Raw genomic sequence first — 10651 nt, 5'->3', positions numbered from 1 at the left:
GATGGAAGGAAGGAGTGCTGCGGTGAGGCTCCAGACCGCCGGGGCGGGGGCGCGCGGGGTCGCTCGCGGTGCTCGGCGTCCGGTCGGGATCGGGGTTTGCTGGGCTTTGTCGCTCCGCAGTTCCTCAGGGTCCCTTGGCTACTTGTGTTTTTGTCTTGACGTCAGGATCTGGTGGCGATTTTCCTTTTAACCTTTATTTTCTTTGTTTGTTAGGAGCCCAGGAGGGTCAACTTTGTCGTGTTAAGGTTTAGGGGTTTTAACTGAGCTCTCCGCTTTGTAAACGTAAGACTTGGGGGAGAAGACTGAGTACTCATTCTTGCTTAATGATCAAAAGAAGGAAAGCATTAAAGAGGACCTGATCTGCCGATTTTACTCTGCCAGGTCAGCTCTTGTATTTAGGGACTATCACGTTTCTCTGTCAGAAAGGAAAAAAAAGAAAAACCCCACAAACTTGCTTTAGCGGACAAGGGAAGATTATTCGGTCTAATATTCCCAGTAGCATTTGAAGACATTCATTCTATTTCACATGCACTTAACTTTATCCGCTGTTTTCAGGTTTAAATTCTGGCAAATGATGTTCTGAGATTAAAACAACAACAGGTTAACATTTAGAGAACAGTAGCTTCAGAGTGTTGTCGGTGACCTAAATTAATAAATGTTTAGTTTTACTGTTTCCCAGAGGATGCAGTGGGCATTACGATGTCATTTTCCAGAGACTGGTTTGACCAACAGTGAGATCCAGGATTTCCACTCCGGAATAACTCTTGAGTGGGTCCAGGTCTGGAATATTACTTTAAGTGGGATTCTGGGAACAAATGCTTCAGTTCGTGAACTGTAATCGAATACAGTATATGCAAAGGATTTTGCAGAGCCCAGTAGCCAGGTAAGACAGGATTTCTGCTGTGAAGGAGCTTGCTTTCTAGTAAGAGAGACTTCTGCAAAGGTTATGATGAAGGAACCCAGAGGAGGAATTTCTGGCGTAAAGGCTTGGAAGTCCTCTGAGAAGAGCTGGCAGTTGAACTGGACCTTAAAGGAGAGGGTTTGGCAGCCTTTTTTTTTTTAGTGTGCGTGGAGGGTGTTCCCTGCTAAAGGAAAGGAAATGCACTTTCTGTCCTCTTCCAATAAATGCCTTATCATCCTTTCTTAGAGTATTTACAGAGTGAGATATTCTTTTAAAAGTCATTACATTTCTCTTCAGCACTAAAAAATGCAGCATGATCAACAGAACCAATAAAACAATGCAAAATAAATTTAAACCTTCCCAACCAATTTTTAGTGGCTTGGTGCAAGTCCTGCTACAACTTTCTTATATCCATCCACAAATCATATTACAAATATGTGATTTTTTCTTGTTTGTATTTTATTAATATACACTTTTTTTTGTGCTAAAGGGAGCAGAGTGGTACCATGGAAAGCACTTGGACTAGTAGGTAGGACACCTGGCTTTTAGGTTTTCTCACGGCAGGGTGAATTTTTGCCACTGCCTTAGGCAAATCATTTACCACTGTAGCTAAAATTTCCTTCTCTATAGGATGAGGGGATTGGGTAGATGTTCTCTCAGAGCCGTCTAGCTCTACCATACTATGGTTTCATGCCTAAACGTGTATGCGTTTGGTGATGCACTCTTAATTTCACATTCTGAATATCTCAGTTTGTATGTTCTGTGATTGGACCCACGCTCTTATCTTGGCAGTTGAATGTGGGAAAGTGATTAAAACTGCAAAGCTAAAATAACTTTATTTTAAGGTTAGATTCCACAGTTGAATCTTTTTTTTTTTTTTTTTAATGCAAGCATAAGGGGCTTGATTCACAAATCTGAATGTGTGTTGGCTTTAAGAAGTTTTGTTGGCACTATTCACTTCATTTGTGACCAAAGAGAATAATACATGCTTTACTATACACATTGAAGAAGTTCAATTTTGCTTTTAATTAAAGTAAATACTAACAATTAAAAAAAATGGATACCTTGGAAACCCTTACAGGTTAGTAAATCTTGGGACTTTGGAAATAAAAATAAGATAGAAAATCAGCACACTGAAAAAGGAAAATTCAGAGATACTTTCTATCAACGGCTGTATTCACTTTCTAAAACCTTGATATTGATCTGTTTGTTTGCTAATCCTGATGGAAAGTGTGTGAGTGGGATTTAGCCTGTCATTACATTAAAAAAACATGTCCAAAGCATTACTACTTTTAGAGGTGATTTTTTTTCCTTTAGTAATTCTGAAGTCATCTGTCAAGCATTATTCATAAACTAAGACACCAGTGTGGTAATAGGGTAATCTCAGTCTTGGTTAAGAAATGCTGAAGCAAAAACCGTGTGAACATTACAATGTGTGTGTGCTTTGGCATACAGACTGGTTCGTTTGAGATTTACTTTGTTGTCATTTGGCAATTACGAAAAGAAGGTTTCTTTGGACTTGGATTGGATTAGGAGGTGTGTAATGGAAGGTGATCCTTCCCAATTTGTAGAAGTAAATCCAGACATGATTGAGGTTTAGGTCTGTGAAAAATAATCTGAGGATTGGTATGTGACCATAATCTGCTTACCTGAGAATATGAATCAGGCTCTGTAGTTCTGTGTAATCTCGAATCACTGCCTCTTTGAAAGTTCTCAACATTCAGGGATTCTTCCCCTGCAGTCTGGGTGGGCCAAGCATAGCCATCCTTGGCTTCCCTTTGCTGTAAGTGGAGATGTTTTCACCTTGAATACTGCCCCTCAGTTCTTCCTGAGTTGTTTTACAGTTAAACCAGCCTCATGTTATTTTAGGGGAGAACAGGATCCAGATGAAATTCTCCAGAGCATTTGTTTGGAGTGTCCACATCTGGGTAGTTTACGTTGTTTGTGATTTTGTTTGCAGACTCAGAGATTTGCTGGAAAGAATTTCAGTGGTGGCATTATTTTTTGAGAGTGTGTCCCTTTATACCTTTCCTGTGTTTCCAAGTTACAAGACCATCTCCCAAAGACATTTTTCACATGCTCCAGATTTAGTAGTGTTAGTTGTAGTGACAAGTGGCAGTGTCAACCACTGTTGCAGTTTATTGTGGAGAAAAAGGCTATGTTGCAGCATTAGTTATTAACAAGTTATTCTCATCCAAATTGCCAAATTTCCATGCCTGGTTCAAAAATAAGGTATGACTCCTATCATTGCTATGTTATCTTATTTATATAAAAATAGCACATGTGCCTGCAGTCCTTGTTTTTCACTGGGCCCAGAAGGTCAACAAACTGGGACCCATTGGTGCTGGGCGAGCAGGGACTTACTCTGTTGACACTCGAGGGCACTGAGGTGGTAGAACATTTTCTTTCTTGGGAATCGCTTAAATGTGAACAACCATCTAGTTTGAAATTCCCTTTCTCTGGCCACAAATCAGTGAGATGAACAATTTGTACACGTTGATGGATATTTTAAAAGTTCATTATTGGAGTTTAGGATTTAGTGGGAAAGTGAACATTTTGACTTGATCCTGGAGCTCTTTTTCTGCATAGTTATTTTCATGTGGGTTGTCTGAGAAGCATTTTCCTTTAAGTTTCATCTTAAGTCCTAACTTTCAGAAAATGTTTAAGTGATGGTTTCAGGCATAGTGCATTGTTAACAATCACAGCAAATATTTATTGAGATCTCATTGTGTGCTTTAACACAATTACCTCCTCTAGTCCCCATGACAACTCCGTGAGGTCAGTACTGTCATTATCTCCATTCTGAAGTTTGGAGAGGTTCAGTGGTAGAGCTGAGATTTAAACTCAGGCAGCCCAGTTTTCATAACCATCATTCTGTTTTTATGTCCTCAAAGTTAGCATTGTATGTTGTAGAAACTGAGCTCTTTGGTTCTAATATTTAGATTCTGTAGGTCTTGGAATCTAAATTGGATGACTAATTCATCAACAACTGTTATTTTATATATCTGTTGGCTTAAATAGTGGGACAAGTATTGTTCTTTGGCTCAAGAGGTAGAAATTGTATAATTTTCTTTTAAAACATAGTGTCTGAAGGGATCACTGTAGGACCACATGTAAGGGGTATCATACAGTTATAAATAATTAATAGAATTCAGAATAAAGCAGATTAATAAGTTAAAATTGAATGTAAGACTTGCCTATTTTAACTTCATAGAAGTGATCTAGACTTTTCTACAACTGGTTGTTGACACAGAGAAAACTGTTTTTCCTTGTTCTTTTTTTTTTTTTTCCCCCATGAGCCTAGACTTCGATTGTTGAGAAAAGGACTCTGAAACAATAGGGAAGAGAATGGGGAATGAGCTGAGGGCATTCATAAGAAGATGAGGCGGCAGCTGCTCCCTGTTTCTCTTGCCTTCTGTCCCCACTTTTGCTAAGAAAAAGTGAATTATAGAAACGGAGCAGCTTGGTTCTTCCTATGGCTGTTTGGTCTGTGAACAAGGGAAGTAGAAAAATTTCAATAGAGGCATCTGTAGCTGCTTTTGTTGGGCCTCCAGGAGACTGTTGGTTAAGGGCCAGAGGAACTGCTTTTCTCTGTGTATGAAAACTGACACGCTTTTTTGAATTTCGATTTTCAACAATGCTTATTTTCCAAGAAGTTATCTGATAGGCACAGTATAGATTGAGCCAGAGGACACTGAGGGAAGGGGAGATCTAGGTGTAAGGTGAGCAGCACAGACAATGCAATTAGATGATTGCCGCCTTTGTGATTATATTATTTTCTAGCAAAATTTCATAGGGAAAATACTGAGAAATGGCAGCAGGGTCTGTGATCTTCCAGGGCATCTCCCCTAACCTTCCTTTCACATTTCTAAAAGCTACAAGTAGTGGGTATTTGAAGAAGCAAGATATTTCCTTGGGGCTGAAACTTTTCATTTGAATATGAGTTCCTTTGGGGCAGAAGTTTATGTTTTTCGGCTTCATTTCTTGTGGCTCTAAAGGGTCCATGAGCTGCTTATCCCACCTACTGATGCTTACTTTTCCCTGTGGAAATCTCTCATTTAGAAAAAAAATCCCATTGTTTTTATGAGCTAATATCTGGCAGAAACCAAAGTACAGACAATATGCTCTTCATTCATTCAGCAAATGTTAAGTACTTACTGTGTGCCAAGCTCTGTGTTAGGCTCCAAAAACCCTGTCCACTGACCACTAAGAAAAACTGCCAAGAAAATTCAGAGGCTCTTGGCTCATATTTCTGAGAGTCAAACCTTACAGTTTGTAAATACTAAAACTATTGTGTCTAAGAACTTTGAATTTACAAACTTTCATAGAATCAGTGAAGTTACTCTCTAAATCAATGTTGTTCAATAGAACTTTAATACTCTGGTGGAAATTTTGTATATCTGTGCTCTTCAGTGTGGTAGACAGTAGCCATGTGTAGCTATTGAGACCACTTGAAATGTGACAAAGGAGAGTTAAGAACTGAATTTAAATTTTTATTTAATTTTAATGAATTTAAGTAGCCTCATGTGGCCAGCAGCTAATATTTTGGACAGCACAGCTCGAGAGCGAAATGCTTTAATGAAGGCATTGGCTGTCCTAGGCAGTCATTTCCCACTTGACCATCTGGTTGCTAGTGGTATGTTTACCAACTGGGCTTTGCTAAGTTTTGAGTTTTGCACGTATTTATCCCATCAGTCTGAAAAGTACAAAAGCAGCGAGAGTGTATGGAAGCATGGAATTTTAATGGAAATGAAAGAGGAAATAAAATCATTGAAAACGATGAGAAGAAAAATGTATTCAACAGTAGGAACTATTCTGAAAAAAAAAAATTGTGAAACTGTGTAGTTGAGAATACTCAGCGAGAAAAGCTTTTGATAAAATGGAAAAACTTAAGTGTCTGGCTGAGAATCCACTATTATATCAGTTCAAGAGATGGCTGTTAGTTGTTTGAGAACTTACAGAGATGGTGAGTATGCTGTAGGTTAGCAGTCCCCAACCATTTTGGCACCAGGGACTGGTGCTCCTGTGAGAATCTAATGCCTGATGATCTGAGGTGGAGCTAAGTCGGTGATGCTAGCGCTGGGGAGCAGCTGCAAATAGTTGGCAGCTTCGATAGATCGCCGCTCACCTCCTGCTGTGTGGTACCGATCTGTGGCAGTCCTCGGCCTGGGGGTTGGGGACCCCTGCTGTAGTAGACCATTTTGGCAAGCTGTGGATAGAACCATAGCTTTAAGCCTGGTTTGAATCTGCATAGCGTCACAGTGAGTATCCGGGTGTGTAGTGCTGGCTATCTAAGGGCTAAAGTCTTTCCTGGGACACCTGCAAAGCTTTCTTGGAGGCCCAATTGATTTTCGGTGTAGATGAAGCTGACTGAATAGCATAAATATTGTCAAGGCGTGTGCCTGATTTTAAAACTACATGGTTGTAGAGGTGCTTCTGTACCACAGTTAGAGAGAGAGAACACACTAAGACTGGAATGGAGAAAAAAACTCTTACTCTTTATCCCTAAATACTTTTTAGTAACAAGTCTGGGAGGTAGACAGCCACATTTGCAGGCTCCAGGGTTTCTCCAAGGTCAGGTATACAGAAATAGCCTTGAGTTTAGCATGTGAGAAATCATGAGAGAATTCTCATGGTTTGGCCTCTGTTGGAATACATTTCAGTTTTGAGTTTTGTAACTTGTGAAGACAGTGATATCAAGGCATGACAATGTAAAAATATGGGGATGGGAAGATGAGAAATAATAACATGTATTCTGTATTTGTTATGTGCCTGGCACTGTGTGAAACAGTGTGTGTGTGTCTGTATATGTGAATTTATATCTTCTAACATGTTCTTTACAATATTGTAAGATAGGTGGCATCCCCAATTTCAGAGCATGAAATTGAGGCTCACGGGATTTTTTTAAAAAACAACTTTATTGAGATAAAATTTGCATACTACAAGTGTACATTCAGCATACATTAAAGTGTACATTCAGTGATTTTTAGTATGTTCGCAGAGTTATGCACACATCACATCAAGATCAAATTTAGAGCATATTCATCACCCCTAAACAAATCGGGACCCATTAGCTTCTATTCCCACTATTGCCCCCATTGTCTGACCCAGACAATCACTAATCTACTTTCTGTCTCTATGGATTTATTTCTTCTGCATATGTCATATAAATGGAATCATACAATATGTGGCCTTTTGTGATTGGCTTCTTTCATTTATCATACTGTTTTTGACGCTCATTCATGTTGTAGCACGTATTAGTACTTCATTTTCATTGCTGAAGAATATTCAGTTGAATAGACAGGCCACATTTTATTTATTCATTCATCAGATGATGGGTTGTTTCCACTTTTTAGTTATCAGGAATAATGCTATGTGAACATTCATGTCCAAGTTTTTGTAGGGACAGATGCTTTCATTTCTCTTGGGTACGTACCCAAGAGTACAATCGCTGGTTAAACTCTATGTTTAACACTTGGAGAAATTGCCAAACTGTTTTTCACAGGGGCTACACTGTTTTACATTCGCATCAGCAATGCATGAGAGTTCTCATTTCTCCACATTTTCATCAGCACTTATTTTCTGTCTTTTACCCATCTTTGTGGGCATGAAGTGGTATCTCACTGTGGTTTTGCATTTCCCTGAAGATGTCGAGCATTTTTTCATGTGTTTGTTGACCATTTGTGTACCTTCTTTGGAGAAATGTCTATTTAGATCCTTTGCTTCCTTTTTAAAATTAGGTTGTCTTTTCAAATTGAGTTATTTGTCTTTTAATTATTGAATTGTAAAAGTTCTTTATATATTCTGGATACAAGTCTGTTGTTAGATATATGGTTTGCAGAAGCCTTCTCCTTGGGTTGTGTTTTCACTTTCTTGTTCCTGTCCTTTGAAGCAAGTGAGATCATAAGCAAAGCAGGGGAGAGCTAAGACACTTCTAGGCCCTCACATAAATGCTGAAGTCATTTGACAAAACGATTCGTAAAATGAATATCATTCTTTTTGTTTTTGGCTGGAAGAAAGGATAGATTTAACTTTTGCTTGGGCTAAGCTGCTTGAGAGGATTGCAGATCACTGAGGAGACTTTCATGTGTGTTGAATGGAAATTTTGGAAGTCGTTTCTCTGGAGACTTGTATGTACAGAAAATAGTTCTTTCCTCCTGGATTAGACAGAGAACTGCTTGAAGGGAAGAGGACACCTACCTATAAGATCCCTCTTGATCTTTTTAGGTCCCATAACTTTATGACCTAAGTAGTATTTCCCAAACTTGTCTGTCACTAGAATCACCTGGTTTCAGATTTCTTGAGCCTCCTGAATTCAGGTTCAGGTCCAGTAGTTCTGAAGTGGCACATTTCATAATCATCCCATATCATTCACATCAGGAATACCTGAGAAACTCTGATCTAAACTGGTGATAATAATGACCTTTTAGTGGTTGCCCTAAGAACTTAATTAGATCTCTATAGTGGGTGTGGTCAACAGGTGGCAAACGTCCCTCACTGAGGTTGATTATAAAGAGCCGATCCAGCCAGTCTGGCTACTTTGCTTACTGTAGCTACTGATTTTGATCCAAGGCAACCCAAATGCTCTTCCTCTCCTGTCATATAGTAGAGATGGTTTCACCATAAAAATTTAAACCAGATTCACAAACATTTTCAAGTCGTAAGGTTGCCAGCACCATCTTAAGGGTATTTCCCCCTCCCCTTTTTCTTTCTTTTAAGATATGTTCATATTTTCTTGACATTGCTGAATCCCTGGAGGCTTCTTGTAGCTACACATCTCTGTGAAACCCGATGGCGAGAAAAAGGCGTGGAAAGAAAAATAGATTGTATTTTATATAATCCTTACTCTTTACTTATTTTGGATTGTTGGTCAGGTTCTCCTAAAGGGCTTGATAAATGTAAGATTGGGCCAGCTCCTTTTAACAGGGAAAGGGCGATGCCTTTGATTGCTCTTCTCTTAAAGGATATTCTATATCACCAAGCAAGTAGCAGTGCCAGTGTTGTGGTTAGAGTGTGGCCTTGAATCTCATGGTGTGATTGGCATCCTGGCTCTGCCACCTTCTAGCTGTGTTACCTTGGGTAAGGTATTTTAATGTCTCTGTGCCTCATAGCCTCATTATCTCATGGAATACCGTGCTTAATGGTTGGGGGCTTAGAGCAGTACCTACAGCAAAGAGGCAGTAAACCAGTAGGTGGACAGTAAATGGGGCCCAGATAGTAGGTTATATTTACCTGGTAGGTAGGAGGTAGAATTATTTCTATTCTTAAAGTTACACAGCTATTAAATGGTAAAACTGTGTGTGTGGGGCGGGGTCCAAGAGGAAAACTCTAGTATTTTTTGTGGTGCTTTGGTACTTAATAGTCACTCAATAAATGTTTGTTCAATGAATGAGAACCAGCCCAGGCTGTTTAATAGCTAAGCCCAGGAACCCTCCCATGAATGTTTGGACAGAGTTGGTGCTCTGACATTTAGCCTTGTCTCATGGTAGAGCAAAATTTCTAGAGTCAGCAGGATTTCTGGCCTAATCATTTTTTGCTATTGGCTTAATTGTGGGTCTTGTTGCATCTCCTGTTTTGGGAAAGTGGAATTTTCTCCACTTGGCAGATAGTGTTTATGGGCTGCTTTTAGAGCTCCAGGTGTATGACTTTCATTATAGCTTCCTTGCAAATGACAACCTAGGGCACAAAAGATAAGAGTAATGTGTTACCGTGAATTTCTTCACACAGGCCTTTGCCTTCTGGCAGAGGCATCTAAAAGAGTAGATAAAGGCTAGGGCTGTGTTTGCCTGGTGTGATGTAACGGTTTCAGAGACCCGTTTCATTTATTTTTTTGATTTTATCATATTTTTTCATTCTTGATTCATTTCTTCCTACCTTTCTTATGTGGTCTATGTACTGTGTTGATGGGTCCTGTCTGAGGGAAAAAAAGCTACTAAAACAGCATAATATTCTAAATCTGGAGCTTTAGTAAAGATATATTTACTTTAAAAATATATTCATATATTATTTTATTTATATATAAAAATGTTTACATATTTAAAAGAACTTGATAGACTCAGAGTAATTAAAGTCAAAATTTTACAAGCACTGTTAAAATAAATATATCTGTGATTATTTAGTCAGTGAGAAAATATTCTAACTTATAAAATCTAACTTATAAAATCATTATATATCAAGAAGGTTCTCAGGAGAGGGAAAAGGATAATGGTAATTTTTTGGCGTATATAGGGATTTGTATCATGAATCTTCATATGTGACAATTTATAATTTGTTTTGCCTCTATTTAGTAAAAACAATTTAAAAATAAACCATTGTGAGCAGAATTCTGTTATAGCCATTTAATGTCTTTTTTTCTCAAGCATTTCACTTAGCTTTCATGGAAATAACTCTTTTTTATTATACCCATATATAATTGTTTTACATAGTATTTAATTAAATTACACAATTTCAGTAGCAAGTACAACTGGCAGAAATCAGTTTGGAAGCAAACACAACTGATTCTTGGTTCCTATCAGCTCAATGATAGGAGCAGAATTACATGAGCTTTCCAAAGCCTTGATTATTAGCTAGGACATGGGATAATAATGGGCGTCTGCTAGGACGTCTTACAGGGTGACTGTTCGTCCTAGAGTCGGCTAATTAGAGGTTGGTTAAGAGCTCCTGCTGTATACACAACTTTAGGAACAAAAGCAAACCTGATATAGCATGCGAGATTTAATATTATCAAGTTGAGAAATCAGGACACTCTTT

The 10651-nt window shown here is 38.6% G+C and overlaps 1 protein-coding gene across 1 annotated transcript in view; it reads left to right on the top strand.

Annotated features, from left to right (window-relative positions):
* The first annotated feature begins 1 nt into the window (after position 1).
* Positions 2-10651, top strand: part of PSD3 (pleckstrin and Sec7 domain containing 3) — a 364145-nt gene continuing 353495 nt past the window's right edge. The window contains exon 1 of the mRNA XM_015592799.2: positions 2-22. Coding sequence (XP_015448285.1) covers positions 2-22 — 21 coding nt within the window. The remainder of the gene's footprint in view (positions 23-10651) is intronic.

This window comes from Pteropus alecto, unplaced genomic scaffold (genome assembly GCF_000325575.1).
Source record: "Pteropus alecto unplaced genomic scaffold, ASM32557v1 scaffold24, whole genome shotgun sequence".
NCBI classification, from domain to species: domain Eukaryota; kingdom Metazoa; phylum Chordata; class Mammalia; order Chiroptera; family Pteropodidae; genus Pteropus; species Pteropus alecto.
This window is presented reverse-complemented; position numbering and strand designations above follow the sequence as displayed.